Source organism: Hermetia illucens, chromosome 3 (genome assembly GCF_905115235.1).
Source record: "Hermetia illucens chromosome 3, iHerIll2.2.curated.20191125, whole genome shotgun sequence".
In the NCBI taxonomy this organism is placed as follows: domain Eukaryota; kingdom Metazoa; phylum Arthropoda; class Insecta; order Diptera; family Stratiomyidae; genus Hermetia; species Hermetia illucens.
Window position 1 is genome coordinate 143,800,176 of NC_051851.1, and position 15,741 is coordinate 143,815,916.

The 15,741-nt window shown below is 42.8% G+C and overlaps 1 protein-coding gene across 1 annotated transcript; it reads left to right on the forward strand.

Annotated features, from left to right (window-relative positions):
* The first annotated feature begins 2,094 nt into the window (after nucleotides 1-2,094).
* LOC119651432 (actin-binding protein IPP) lies at nucleotides 2,095-13,527 on the forward strand. The gene is made up of 5 exons (XM_038055031.1): nucleotides 2,095-2,783; nucleotides 2,845-3,036; nucleotides 11,831-12,675; nucleotides 12,785-13,040; nucleotides 13,110-13,527. The coding sequence occupies exons 1-5, from the start codon at nucleotides 2,403-2,405 to the stop codon at nucleotides 13,242-13,244; spliced, it is 1,809 nt and encodes a 602-aa protein (XP_037910959.1). The 5' UTR covers nucleotides 2,095-2,402; the 3' UTR covers nucleotides 13,245-13,527.
* The last annotated feature ends 2,214 nt before the right edge of the window (nucleotides 13,528-15,741 follow it).

Sequence of the window (15,741 nt, forward strand, 5' to 3'; positions counted from 1 at the left end):
TCAATACTGAATTCTCATGGCCGTGTACATTTTTACCCTGGCTATGCTATCATAAGCGGCTTTAAAACCGATGAAAAATGGTGCAACTGATGTCCATATTCCAAGAGTTTTTCCATCGCTTGCCGTAGAGAGAAAATCTGATCTGATCTCTATGCCAGTCGTCAGGCATTGATTCGCTGTCCCACACCTTGAGCACAAGTTGATGAACCCCTTGGCGTAATTGGTCGCCTCCATATTTAACTAGTTCGGCTGTAATTCCATCGGCTTTTCCCTCTTCTAGGTGTTGCGGAGGGCTGCGTTGTGGATGGCTTCAGTGTTAACTATCACCTAATTGTCAGAGGTGATTTCGGGTGGTGTTGTTATTCCAGCTCGGAGCACCATGCCAACGAGATAGTGATGTGAGTCTATGTTGGCCCCGCTATATGTTCTGACATTCATCAAGGCTGAGAGGTGGCGAGGTTCGATCAGCACGTGGTCAATTTGGTTGAAAGTGGTCCCGTCTGGAGAGGCCCACGTTTGTTTGTGGGCCGTTTTCCGCGCAAACCAGGTACTTCCAACAACCATTTCGTGTGACACTGCTAATTGAATAATCCGTAGTCCGTTATCATTTGTATTTTGATGTAAGCTATAGGAGCCAACGTATCGCCTGAATACGGGCTCCGTTCCTACTTGGCTGTTAAAATCCCCAAGTATCATTTTGATATCATATCTGGAAAAGCTTCGAGGGTTCGTTCTACTGTCTCGTAGAAGGTATCCTTCTCCGACTCTGCAGTCTTCTTTGTAGGGGCGTGAACGTTAATGAGGCTTATATTTCTAAACTTGCCTCGCAAGCGCAGAGTGCATAGCCGTTCGCTTACGTTTTCAAAGCCGATAACAGCAGGTTTCATTTTTGGGCTGACTAGGAAACCTACTCCGAGCACATGGTTTACTGGATGGTTACTATAATATATGGTGTAATGGCTCTTCTCCAGGAAACCGGTCCCTGTCCATCGCATCTCTTGTAACGCTGTTATATCAGCCCTATATTGGGACAGGGTATCGGCTAGCTGCTCATCAGCTTTATCTCTGTACAGGGAGCGCACATTCCATGAGAAAATGCGCAAATCGTTAATCCGTTTTCATTGCCGGGTTCGTCATTGTAAGATCCATCCTGTCCGAGGCTCCTTTCGTGGCTTCGTAATATCGGTTTTCCGTATAGGATTGTCAGCCCTACCCAACCCCCAACCTGGAGGACCAGTTGGTACCATTTGTCCCGTTTTTCGGCACGGGAGACTCGCCTTCATCCTTCTCCGTCTGAAGCTTTTCGTTAAGAAAGAGCTCCCAGCGGTCACCACGTGGAGGTGGCGATAGGGTTTGGTAGTAGAGCTGTTGGTGTTGGTTCAGCAGGCATTTCCCAGGTTTTATGCTCCACCGTGGGTACCAATCCACGTTTCGCCCTGGGACCTATACTACCCTTTGACACCAATCACGGCATACAATCGATGGCAAAAAATCGATTTCTCGAACCCGACACACAGGATAATCCCTTCACGAAATGAAAATAGTGAATTTTTGAAAAATCGGTACATTGCCTAACGTTTGGAAGAAGGGCACGATGGATAAATTATCCAAGGAGGGTATCTGGGGTGCAATAATTATAGATACATTTGGGTACTCGCTTCCATCGCAAAGCTAACAATACCAACAGACAGAACAAATGGGTAAAATTTCAAAATAAATTTATCCGCTTATACTTTATTTACCCGACTATAGTAAAACCTAACGAGGTTTCCTGATCTTTTAAAATTATATTTATTTTTCACCAAACAAACCGTTTGGAATAAGAGAATAATAGATGAGTACTTTCCATTCGTAACAATGCATTTCATCTCAATTTAAATCTGCTTAAATAGAAGCAGAAAGACTTCGAGTACACTTCGAGTAAATTTCAATTGCCAATTAAATTTTTAATTACTCGCCGCCTACAGAGGAAAATATCTTCAACCTGCAACCGCTGCAGTTAAATTATGGTAAATGTGTGAAAGAGATAGTGGCAAGCATTTTCCACCTTCTGTCTCTTTCTATCCAATGTACCTAACCCAGCCTGAGTGCAGCGCACTTACAGACGTCACTGACGTATTGGAAAAAGTCAAAATCAGCTGTGTTTGTGGGGCGTTTGCTTGAAATATCGAAACGAAGTAAAATTGATTTGCATCGCAAGAGTTTTACCGTTTTTCCGAACTTTTCCACTCTAACGAATATTCCGATTATCTCACCTCGACCTTCGTGCTAGATTCCGCGAGAAAACCGAGTGCCGCCATTCCGTGAAAATTGAACTACGAACGCCAGATTGCCCCTTGCCGAGTTGTGCGTGAAGCTGAAATTTCCTCGCCGGGAGCCAATCGTTGCGCTGGCAAGGAGTTATGCCGCCGTTGAAAAGCTACTCGCCCTCCGACGAGTACGCTCGCTATGAAGATTCCCAATCGAACGCGATGATGTCGACTACAACGACGGAGCGGCGACCGTACACCTCCTCGCAATATGCCCAGAAAGTGTTGACAAACCTGTGCCAACTGCGTCAGGACTCGCGATTTTGTGATGTGGAAATTATCGCAGGCGAAGTGACGTTGTCGGCACATCGTGCGGTCCTGAGTGCCTCGAGCGAATACTTCGAGGCGATGTTCCGGCCTGAGCTCGGGCTGAGCGAAGGCAAGCAGAAGTCGGTGATTCTGCACTCGATCGATCCCGAGATACTCAAAATTCTACTCGATTTCATTTACACGGGACGAATTCACATAACTCAGGTAGCTTTGGTTGAATTGTGCTAAGGGAAAAAGGTTACCCTCACGCCTTTGTCGTTTGCAGATAAATGTCCAGGAGCTGCTGGCGGCTGCCGATATGCTTCAGCTGCACGAAGTGGTCGATGGTTGCTGCGAGTTTCTATGCCGCGAGTTGCATGCTACGAACGCACTCGGCATTCTACGATTCGCTGAAGCGCACAACTGCAAAGAACTGGCTGAGAGTGCATTCAACTTTATTAATTCTCATTTCCCTTTAGTAAGTATAATCCCGGTTTGTTGATCTTCTTTCGATTTGAACTCTTGATTCAAGCACCACTTGGTATAATGGATTCGGGAGTTAATTTATGCTGTATGGCTGACACTAAAGCATGTTCAATTGGAGTCCACGGAGATATATGTGAGAGTCAATGAAGTAACGCTGAAGTATCACACCTGTCACTGGATTTAGGCCAGTGTAGTACCGTTGACAGTGAAACGGTAGCTGCTTGCCCATCGGTCAGGGAAATCGATAAAAGAAAACGAACCGGGCGACAGCTGTGTACACAAAAGATACTTCAGGACTCGAGGAATAATAAAATCGATTACATGGTTTTGTATCGCTGCGATATGTAAAAATTCTCTTAGGATGCGAGGAGTTATAAACATCAATGATTTCAGCTACCCTAGATTTTTGGCCGATGAATCGGATTTGTCAAGCAACCAGAAAACCTGAAAACTTAAGATGACTCTATATATATGGTTGCCACTTACCCCTTGATGCGGGAGAGCGCGTCAACCGCACCTACTCACCATCGTTCCCGGTTAAATGCAATGCGCTTAAGCTGCCCCCAATGGTTTCCTTGTAATCCTTCTCGACTATTCTGCGTCAAGTGCCCTTGAGGCAACCCACCCGTCGACCATCTAGTGAGAGTGGATTCCACTGTGTAGCGTAGCCAGCAATACTGTTGTCGCCCCTACCTAATGTGTGACCTACCTACTGCCACTTCCGCATTCCGATCACAATGCAAACGAGTGGTAGGCCTAAGTTCTTCGTTTGTGAAAGTATCAGACCACGGTATTCCGATGATACGACAGGTGTTGATGAAGGCTTGGCCCTTTTGAAAACGAGAGAGTTCATTTTCCTTGTGCTACTCCCATATAACAATACAAGAAGAACAATCTCAACTTGATTGTGAGGCAGCGAAGGTGGACCTACCGCTGGTAATGCTTTGGGCAACATCCAGTTCGGTACCACTGGCAAAAATCGCGCTTCCTAGATATACAACTTTTTCGACATCTTCAATGTTCTCATCATTAATGCAGATAGGTAGCGTGCAGATACCCGTCAAACTGAGAATCTTGGTTTTGTTGGTGTTTATCTTCAGTCCAACATTATTTGCTTCTCTTTCCAAATTCGGAGCCATTTAGCAAAGGTCCATGACACAGTGGGAGACCAAACAAATGTCATCAGCGTAATCGAGGTGTTTGAGGAAAAATATAATTGAACTCCTTCTCCGATAAAAAGAAGAAATAATATCGATGACAAAATACAACCCTAGCGGACTCCGCTTTGGATCAAAGTCTTCTGAGACTTCACCTCGGTTCAATACGTGTCATTTTGCACAATCTAATGTCTAGCTATTAGTTACCCCGGAATATAGAGCGCGCCAAATACACTCCCCATTCACACTATCGAAAGCTTTCTGGAGTGGGGTGCGGAAACCGGCCTGCTCTCTGTTGATCAAGCTTTCGAAATGTTCTTTAATACGTTCTAAGATTATTTTAGCAATTATCTTAACAACGCCGGGAAGAACGCAGATACCTCTTCAATTGTCACACACAATACGGGTGCCCTTCTTTGGTATCTTAATGAAATGTTTTCTCTTCTGCTTGGAAGAACAGTTCGTGCCTGAATGCTTTGGTGACTAACCATTCCATCGCAAGAGATAGAATTTCACCGTATGTGATACGATTAAAAACCGTGGTGAAATGCTCCTTCCATCTCTTCAGCTGTTCGTCATCATGGTCCATCACAGGACCACCTGCAAACTCTTTTGCGACATTTTCCGCTTCCCTGACCAGCGCAATGGCAATTTCCCTTTTATCAGGGCGCACATTACGCTGAACTTCTCGGGACTTCGCTCGGTGTCGGAGTTCGAGAGTGTCACGCTAGTCATCACTTAACGGTCCATAGAGCCTTCCGTTTTTATACTCCCCTTCGGGACGTGGGCGACGACCTGAGCAGTACCCGAGAAAAGAGCATTTTTGATCATTTTGGTCATGGATATTCCCAGGGGGGTTACTCAGTTTATCTGCCGTCCGATCAGTAAATCTCCCACTATCGAGCGAGTAGTAGCGGACGTCACACGCAAGCGATCCTTTTTCGAGGCCGATGTCAGCGCCTCTCTTGATACGCACACCCAAGAGACAAATCCTAAATCTACTGCTGATTGCAAAGTGGTCGATCTGATTGCCTGTGTAGTGTCGGTCAGTTGAAACCCAACTGACCTTATAGCGAGCTCGAATAATGCGCTAGCAATGACGAGAAGATGAAAACTGCATAAATCCACAAAACTCCCAATATTATCGTTTATCAAGATCGTGCTTGAAGCTTGGTATTCAGATCACCCATCACGATTATAATATCGCTTTAATAAAGCATCCCCTGAACTGCGTGTAATTGCTCGTAGAAAGTATCCTTCTCCATTATATCGAAAGTCTCTGTTGGTACAATTGTGATGCTCCTTAATCTTGATCATGTGGTCAGTCCCTATCCAAGGTTTTGTTGACGATTCAGTAGCAATAAAGTTTCAAAATTTGCAGATTACTAACCAACAAATTTCTATCCCTTTTAGTCGCCTCTTACGACAAGCAGGGGGGACGAGTGTATTTTTAAGCCCCAATCCACAATAATTTTAGGCGCCGATAAATAGTTTTACTTAGTCCAGTCAAGCAAACGTTTAGCATGGGAGACCCATATTAAATTTCTCGCCCTAGGAATCGCAGCTCAATGAATTTAACAATAATGTCGTCATTTGATTTGTCGATCCAAGCTCCCAATACTTCCTACAAGAATCAGAAACCCTTACATTGTTTATTGTACCATTCAAAAAAGTCATGTCATATAGACCTAGACCGATTTTTTCGCCGTCGATGATGGTTTTCTTAACAGTGCTATCGCACAGTGGTCCAATGTTTCTTGCGATTCGATTGCAGTACAGCCTAAGAAACTGAATGTCATTTGGGATTTAAAAACAATAGCTTCACGGATTGTATTTTCAACTTCAAAGTCAGGATAATGCCTGATAATGACGACAAGAAGGTGAATCACAATTTTAAACATCGGATCCACACCTACGTTCCGGTTTCCCGACGGAATCTTCGAATTGGAAGCAGTGCTGTCGTCGATGGACGACTGGCGAAATCTGAAAGACTTCTTAACGAGTTTCTATCAATACTGCGCGCTCTCCTTATGCATGGTGGCAAAGTGCGCTTCGAAAGATTCGTCGGAACTATTGGATTAGGTTGCGGCGCACTGGTGGACACTTCGAACCGTATTTGCGCTGCAGATGTCACTGTCGTAAATTCAATTATGAATATGATGACGAAAGCCTGCGAGGCTTCCATGCATCTCCGGTGCCCGACCGTGGTAAGCTTTCTGTGTATTTGTGAACGGCGGAAATTACCGACCAACGAAGGGAATGTCATAAGTTCTGCTCTTTGCTACAACGTTTAAGCGGCCGGGAGGAGGCATACACCTCAATGGCAGGGTACAGATCAACTAAAAGGAGACTACAGCGTGAAAAATGAAAGGCAAAGCTCGCTGTTGGCAGGAACTAGTAGACGAAATGGCTCAGTATCCGTGAGGAATCGATTATAAAGTCAAAAAATTGAAGGCCTGCGGAAATTTTGTTCACTTTATGCCATGAGATTGCAGATATGCTAGCCACACTACTACTTCTTGCGTATATTGAGAAATTAGCTGAGATACCAAAAGGCGCTAGAAATTATGCCGAAGGTTGCATCGAGACCTGAAATCTCTCTGAAATGTATCTTAAGATGTTTTGCTAAGAGTCGACATACCAGAGAAATCGCGCCTTGTCGGTTATGCGGATGATGCTGCGGCATTTTTGGCGCAGACTTGGCATATTGATGCGATGGGTAAGCGAGTTAGTTTGTTGTTAGTTTCTGCCTTGCGCTGAAAACCGACGTAGTCATCTTCACTGAAAAGAGAATCCCGACCCTGCATCCCGTGTCGATAGGCGAGTTAATTATAGAGTCAACACTAACGGTTAAGTACCTTGTATTGACGCCCAAGTCAAAGATGAACTGTTTCGTGTAAATCAGAGGAGAAGCAGTCACGGTCGCAGCTGCAGTTTCCGCCTAAAGTCAGCTGTTTTAAGGCGCAAAGGTTTGGGCAGATATCCTTGACAAGGAGATGCACCCTAAGCGCCTTGCAGGTACAGAAATGGGTAACTGTATGGGTGGCGTTTGGCTACCACATTGTGTCACAACCAGCTATAATGATGATCGCCGGCGTTATTCCCTTACTATCCTTGCTAAGGAACGCAAAATTATTCACAAGCACAAGGAAGAGGACTTAATTGAGGAGGTTGCTTGTGAAGAATGGCAAGATACACTATATGAGTGGCAACTTTCTTCTTCTACGATGATGGGGTAGTGTTTAGTTGGAAGTTCCACAGCTTTTAGTTGCGGGAGGCCAACATTCAGAGTGTACACACAATCGCCTACCCTAACCAATGAAAATCAACTGGAATATGGCTGCATATGGAAAAGCGGGAAATGAAACAAGGAATTACCATATAAACAGAAATCGAATTTCTAAGGTCGAAAATTAGAACGACTTATTCTAATTTCGGAGTTTCATCTGTAAATAAATTGTTTGCTCTAATTTCCAAGCTTTTCTAACTTCTATGAGTTCTAATTTTCGAGGAGCCACTTTATATGTATTTATAATGGTGCTCATTTACAGTGATAGTATTTTTGTAGTGTGAATTATCAAGTTCCTCAAAACACCTTATAACTTCCTACTTATCCCAAAATGTTTTACCTCCGAACCATTTTTTTTGGTTGGGAAACAATTGATAGGCGCTGGTTCTAGTGAATGTGGTGGATGGGCGAACAATTCGAACTTCAGCTCGTTGATTTTAACCACTGCAACAATCGACATATGGGCGGGTGTGTTGTCAGGAAACCAAATTATTTTCTTCGTCAGATGTCCAGTATTTACTAGTGATGGTTTTATCCTTTTGAAGGTAATCAGTTAAGATAATTCTTTTCGTGTCCCAAAAAAACAGTCGCCTTATTCTAAGAAAAAAATAGTTTTTACCTTATTTAGCGTTGGTTTACTTAGCCCAATCCATTACTTTGATTGTTTTTTCAGCCACAGTTATAAGCTCGTAAAGTGCAAAATTTGTGATCCAAACAAATTTTATCTGAAACAGACATTTTACCCGGACAGATATGTCTGTTTGGTGTCTCGCACAGCAATTGTCTGTCTGATGTCTGAGCCTAGCAGACATTTGGCTGACACAAGCGCAGATATATGTCTGACACAGACTACTGTCTGAAACAAATATCCGAAACAAATATTTGTCCGAATCAGACACCTCTATCTGAGGCAGGCAGAAACATTTGCCTAAGCCAGACATAATGTCTTATCATTACCTGTGTAATAGCTAATCGGTCATGTCGTGTCGTCTCACTCCCAGCGAGCGTTAACGATAAACCAAAACCAGGTTTATCGGATACCTTATGTATAAACCTCAACCTACTGTTGAGGACCGTGTCCACCGGGACCAGCACACAGATTTCTGGTCTAGCACATGGCACAGTACGACACGACACAATCTGTGCTAGAACACAAATCTGTGTGACGGTCCCGGTGGGCACGGTCCTTAACGGGTACAATCGCGGTTCATATATAAGGTATCCGATAAACTAAAACCGACCGAACTGATCCTAATTCCCAAAAAAATTTTGAAGATGAAAAAAAATCAACTCACCTACGACGTTATTGTTAATTTATTTTGCTTCTCGATGTCTCGGCGAACTAACAGTTCTCACGATGACTTCAAGGAAACCGGTGGTAAGCAGGTTGTCTATGTAGCTAGTGGACACGATAAGGTCTTTAACACCATTTATCTGTGTGTTTAGAGCATTGACGCCTCATGCCTGTTAAAATTGACTACCAAACTCTTAATTTATAAAAGCAAAGTCAAGAAATGAAACTCCAATTTAGAATGTTAATTTTGTGTTTTCAATTAAGTTCGGCAAGTCAAGTTTTATAATAGGTTTTTCAAAGAATCAAATTCTCCGTAGAATGTATTTTTACCTTTGATTCGCATATTTCTGTCATCTGAAAATGAAACGGTCTTTCATCTCCTTCCGGACGCCCTAGTCATTGTTTTCTGAGTTCGCAGCAACTATTTTGGAAAGATGTGTAGATTTCTACGCGTCTTCATTGGCGGTTTCTGACAATGTGTTTCAACTCATTTTACGATATTCCGAAAGGCTTGCACTCTTCTTAGCCTCTTAGTTTTAGGGCGACCGAATCGTCAGCTATCCTGGGATAGTGTATTCTATTGCGTGGCATAGCCCGTAATGGAGTTGTCGCCCTTTCTCAATACGTAATCTATCCGCCTTCTCGCTATATTGTCTCAGGCCAGAATACTACTACAATGCAAACCTGAAGTGATGAAAGCTTAGATTTTCCGAGTAACAGCTGCGGTCACTTTCCAAGTACTGCTCCCATGCAGCAGTAACCAGAGAATATCGGCATGCAATAGCCTCACATTGATGTTAGTATTGAGATAATTAAATTTGCAGATGAGAGAAAACAGCAAAAGCGAATTTCGCGTTGTTAATGCGTCGAGCGACATCAAGTTGTTTGCCGGCGTCGGTAGAGACAACGCTCTCTGTCCGACGCCTTCAGTGTTCTGCTCATTAATGCAAATAGGGAGAGAGCGATGATCAGTCAGAATGAGCATTTTGGTTTCGTTGGTTTTTACCTTTAATCCTTCTCCAAGCCCAAAGGTCTATGACTCAATGAGAGAACAAGCATCAGCATGGTCGAGGTGTTTGAGATATCACAGTCCATTAAACTTCTCTACGTCCTCCGATGCCTGCCTGCCGATGACGAGAAGGAATAATATTGGCGACAGAATGCAGCACTGTCCCACTTCGCTTTGGACTTTATCGGAACTTTTTCCTCGATGCAACATTTGCCATTTTGCGTTATTATATGTGGCTCTCATAAAAGCTGTTTATTTCTTCTGTAAGTCCTTCCTGAGTAGACATTTCCACTCCCTGTTCACGCTATCGTAACCTTTCTTAAAATCGATGAAGAGTGAGTGAAACACAGATATATACTCAGCACCAGATATATACGGTCAGTGTAGGAAATCTCGAGCGGAAATCTGTCGATCAAACTTTTGATGGGTTCCTTCGTATATTCCAGGATGATTTTAGCTACTATCTTTGCGACGCTAGGGAGCCTTCGGAATCTTAATGATCCCACCTTCTTTCCACCCACTGGGACAAATAACAGATACCCAGAATTTACGGATGAGAGGAAGTAGTAGCCCTGCAAGAGCTGCGAAGCACAATTTCGCGGGGAAATAGTCAACCGCATTGATGACCAAAATGTTTTCACTTTTTCTGGAGGGAGCATTTTGTACATGATGCTGTTATTACGGTGGCTAGTCCACAAGAAGTGGAACTTCACTCGGTGGATAAGGAGACTACCGTTGTCGTTTTTAACCCGACCATCGAACAACTTGTAAAACGAACGACAAGCGGGTCACCAAAACGGATCGCGTTGAGTTTAGGGGGCCGAGGCATAAGCAAAGGCAAGTAATCATCATGTGATGATCTCATTCGAGGCTGAAGTCAGCACCTCTCTTGTTTCGCATATCCGAAAAGTTAACTCTTAATCGCGATTGGTCGATCCGATTATGTGTACGTAGTCGACCATTTAAAAACCAAATGACCTTATGATAGGGTCTGTCCGAGCAATGTACCGTCAATAACGACACAAATCTCTCACCATTGTCAAGATAGTTCCCAAGATTGGTTTCTCCCATCACATCTTCGTGCCAGGTGGGATCAGAGCCCATCTTAGCATTCAGATCTCCCATCACGATCGCAACGTTACTTTGAGGAAGCCGCTCTTGAACTGCATTGAGTTGTAAATAGAAAGCCTCTTTTGATTACCAGGATTACCAACGGAAGAGAAGTGATCATTCTGAGGGGCCTCGATATTGTTGTCGAACAATGTTCGCACATCCAAGAATGGAATCATAAACTGTTATTGAGAGCAAAAGGTCGTATCTGCAAAATCAGTCCGCCTCGGAAACATGATAGCCGTTTTCAAAATATAAAGAAGATTCAAGATTTGCGGGTTGCTAGAATACAAATCTCGATCCCTTCTAGGCGCCTTCCACGACAAGCAGGGAATCCCTTGAGTAAATTCTCAACCCCCAGCTCTTAGGGGTATCAATATTTTAGCGGACCATCAACTTCCAGGCTTACTACTATTAGATCCTGAATCGAGTTAAAATGGTCGCGCCTTTACTCTAACCAGCAAACGATGATTAATTGCGGAAGTATGAAGAGAGGGATTGCCGTGCGAATTGCGGACTTCCACGCAAGCAAAGACTTGTTAACAGAAGAAGAGTATGAAAGACTTTAGCGCTCCCTCGCACCCAAGTAGCGCTTAATTCTGTTGCATGTAACATGAATACAAAGGGTCGTTGTATCGGACCATTGTCAATTCAATTTATTGCAAAGAATTCTGTTTGGTTGGGATTTGACGTATAACACTGATGAAGGAAACAAATGATTCCTGAAATATCGCATATGCAAATAAATAATACTAGCAAAAATCGTCTATTTCCGATAATTTAATTGCTAGGAAGATCGCGAAATTACACTTAGATCCTGTTAGGTTTTGATTCAGCTAATTTAATTGGAAAAGTCGTTGATTTTTTTAGTATTTCATCCAATAAATTATTATTTTAGATTTAGAAAACACATTGTGCTAATTCCAGGTCGCCCTCGAAGATGAATTTCTCGACACGCCCCAAACACTTCTATCACGACTTCTTAGATCCGAATACCTTCGCGTCGATAGTGAATCTCAGGTATTTCAGGCAGCTCTACGTTGGATCAAGCACGACGTAAAACAGAGACGTTGCTTTGTATTCGAAATATTACAACACGTTCGACTGGCTTTGTTGCCTGTACGACTATTTGATGATGCAATGAAAGATTGCCACGACGTTTCCTTGAATGTTGCACTTCGCTCGATGCGGCGAGACATATCGTCGAAACGGGGACAACTCGTACCACTTAGCGTTCGTCCTCGTGTTTCGGCCAAAAAGAGTATATACATAATCGGTGGGTCACGACGAGAACGAACGAATTGCGGCTGGGATCCAGCCGATTGCATTTTTGAATCAGTAGCGAAATTCGATACATTCCGCAAGGAGTGGAGTGAAATTGCACCGATGGAAATAGGACGAATTCTGCCCGGTGTCGCTGTTTTAAATGGAAAGATTTATGTTGTGGGCGGAGAGCGAGGCAGCCAGATTTTGGCAAATGGAGAGGTTTATGATCCGCAGAATAATAGCTGGAAGCCAATTGCTCCCATGACAGTGCCACGATGTGAGTTTGGATTATGCACAGTAGGTGGAACGTTATATGCTGTTGGAGGCTGGGTTTGTGATGATATTGGCGGGACAATAGAATGCTACGATCCGATTAAAGACACTTGGACGTTTGTTGGTGATATGCCGGAACCAAGATTCAGCATGGGAGTGGTTAGCTATGATGGGTTGATTTATATTGTGGGTGGATGCACTGCTGCTAGTCGATATCTAACAGATCTTATTTGGTGAGTTTGTAAATATTTTTTCTAATTTCTACTATGTCTCATTTCACTGATTTGATAGACCGAAGTGGGGTAAACTTTATCGCAAATTACTAATTTATACATTTTTCAGTTACAATCCCGTCACCCAAGAATGGTCCTCACTGGCTAGAATGCAAACAGCCCGCTGTCAAATGGGTGTTGCAGTTTTAGATAAACATCTCTACGTGGTCGGCGGAACAAGTAGCAATCATGACGTTCTTCAGACTGTTGAACGCTACAGTTTTGAGGAAGACAAATGGGTTATGGTCACACCAATGTCCGTGAACCGTGCAATACCAGCGGTCGCATCAGCGGATGGACTATTATATGTGGCAGGTGGTGATCAGGTAAGAACATATTCCATTCGAAGCGGCAAATCAAATTGATCACGGACTGTTTCACCTTTTCTATTTCAGACATGTGAAGTTAACTTCTATCGGGCACAAGTCACAATAAGTTCAGTAGAATGCTATGATCCCGTCTCGGATACATGGAGGCATTGTCCAGATCTTCCAATGAGTCGTTCAGAAGCTGGTGCTGTTGTTGTCTAAGAAAAATATATGAATTTTTATCTCATTTCTAGAAAATATATATATTTTTTGTAGAGTGCATTATTTAGTCGATTGGCGACATCTTGAAGTGATTTATATTTTCATTTTATTGATTCGTCAAATTTATTATTACAGTATTTAATGTGTTTTATTGAATTTATATTCCGATTGATTTTTTAATTATGTGTAATCAAAGTGATGGATTTTTTTTACATTATATCATTCCTTTTTATCTAACTGAATATTTTAAACTTGTTTTCAAATAAAGCATATATGAATCCCAAAGAAAACGTTTTCATAAATTTAGTGATCGTTTGTCACTTGTATTCGGAATTCACTTCTCGAAATCAGAAGAGAACAGAAGCTCAATTAGAAAGGAAAAATAGACAAACAAAGCTGATTGATTGATTTTACCCTGACTGCTAATTTTCACGCCTTGCCAGGAATTCAGTCTACGAGCACACGACCTGTAGTTCAGGGAGCCCCAGCTACTCTGCTATCCCTCACAACCCATATCTATCTTTTCCACCGTAAGAATATTTCGATAGCTATCTGACTCCACTTGTCCTCATTTCGCACCGTGACCTTGATGGAATTGCCCAGAAATACTTGATCCCGTTTCACAAAGAGGAAAATGTGAGACGCATCACCAGCCAGACCATTGAAGGACGTTAATTTCCCCATGTTGAGCAATGAAACTGAAAAATGGTCGCTGAGTAACTACATTAAGTAATAACATAAGTCGAAGGAAGAAAATCTGAGCCCGAAAATTACAAAACTAATCTAATTAATCACTTCATCGGTGGCAGTGGGATGTATCGTGATTTGACGTCCAGTCAACTCAGCTGTAAAAGAGTACCTGAGTCAAATCAGGGTAGTAATCTCAGCCGAGCGCAATGCTCTAATCCTGTAGTGTACGGTTATGGTCTTGAATAAAGTGCTCTAACACACTTCGCGGCCCTGATCCATATTGTTATTGGGCCAACGATTATTATTACTGGTATACTCTGCGGCATCTAATACCAGAAGATCTCATGCGCTGAACTAAATTGCTCTACCGCCTTCCAAAAAATAAAGTGTGGCGGGCATATCAAACCCGCTTCGTGTCTCTGTCGGTGTTCATCAAGGGAGCGCCCTCTCACCACTCCTCCTTTTTCTTGTTATGTCACACAGGACATACAACGTCCAGCGCCCTATACGGATGATAGTTTCCTGGTGGTGGTCTCAAATTGAATCTGAATAAAACAAGATTTTTGACGACCGATCCCCATGAAGTAGGCCCTATCACTGTCAATCGCAGTGATCCAGAACTGAGCGATTTAAATATCTCGGGTCAATTCTATCAGTCAATAGAGAACTGCGTTATGAAATTTATTCACGCATCAGCGCAACATGGTTAATGTGTCATACCATAACGTCTCAATTTCAAAATTTACCGGTCGCCTTCTATTTTATTCTGAGTGCTGGCCAAATATCAAAGACAATAAACGGCACCTCGCGGTAATGGGGATAAAGATGTTGCATTGGGCCAGTGGCGTATCACGCCATGAATATATCAGAAATGGGAACATCCGATCTTTATATGGGATTGCACTGATCGTGTTAAAATTGCGAAAGGGACGTTTTCGACGGTATGACCATATAATTCGCGCTGACCGTAGATAGGTAGGTCGGGTAGGTCTGAGCGTTGAAGTCGATGCTTTGACACGCCGATTTGAAAGCCTCATTACTGAATCCAGATCAGGCCTTTGATCGAGTGGAATAACGCAACTGATGAAGACAAACTGATCTTGTTTCTGAACCGGATTATATCAGGACAAGAAGAAGCATACATATATCATGTATCATGGGTTAGTTAGTTCGCGCACGTGGAGCCGACCTTTTGGGGCTCCGGGTCAGCGACTCTGGCATCTATATATCCTGGTTTGGGCCGTTATTTTGGTTTTAATTTGCTCACATACTTATTTCTGGGTAGAAAACAATCTTTATCCTTTTTTACTGCTTAGTGCGCTGCCAAAATGGTCTTTTCTTTCTTCCGAGTCTATTATTCTCGATGACCATCATGTCAGTCTTTCTTAATTTTAGAAAGTTATATTGTCTGTAAGTCTCATTTTTCATCCACCATTCTTGGCATTCCTCGTCAAACTAGTTGTTCCTTTTTTCCGGGTTCTACTTCCTAGCATCTCTTACTATTGTTCATATATCTCTGCCGAGCCGGTCTTAGTTTTGGCATTTGTTGGAGAGGTGGGGAGTGCAAGGTGTCGAAAGTGATCATTTTTTGCACAGACCCATTTTCAGCCGAAAAATCTGGAAAAAATCAAGAGGCTCCTACTATATGGTGCCCAGACTCCGAAATATCTATACCAATATCTGTTCAAATAAAGTTAATAATAGAATATTACTATAATTTTTAGCAATTGACTGCAAAATCCCCTTAAGTTCATCCTACAATCACGAAATTTTGCAGCAATGTAGGCTTTAAAATAAAGTCCATGAG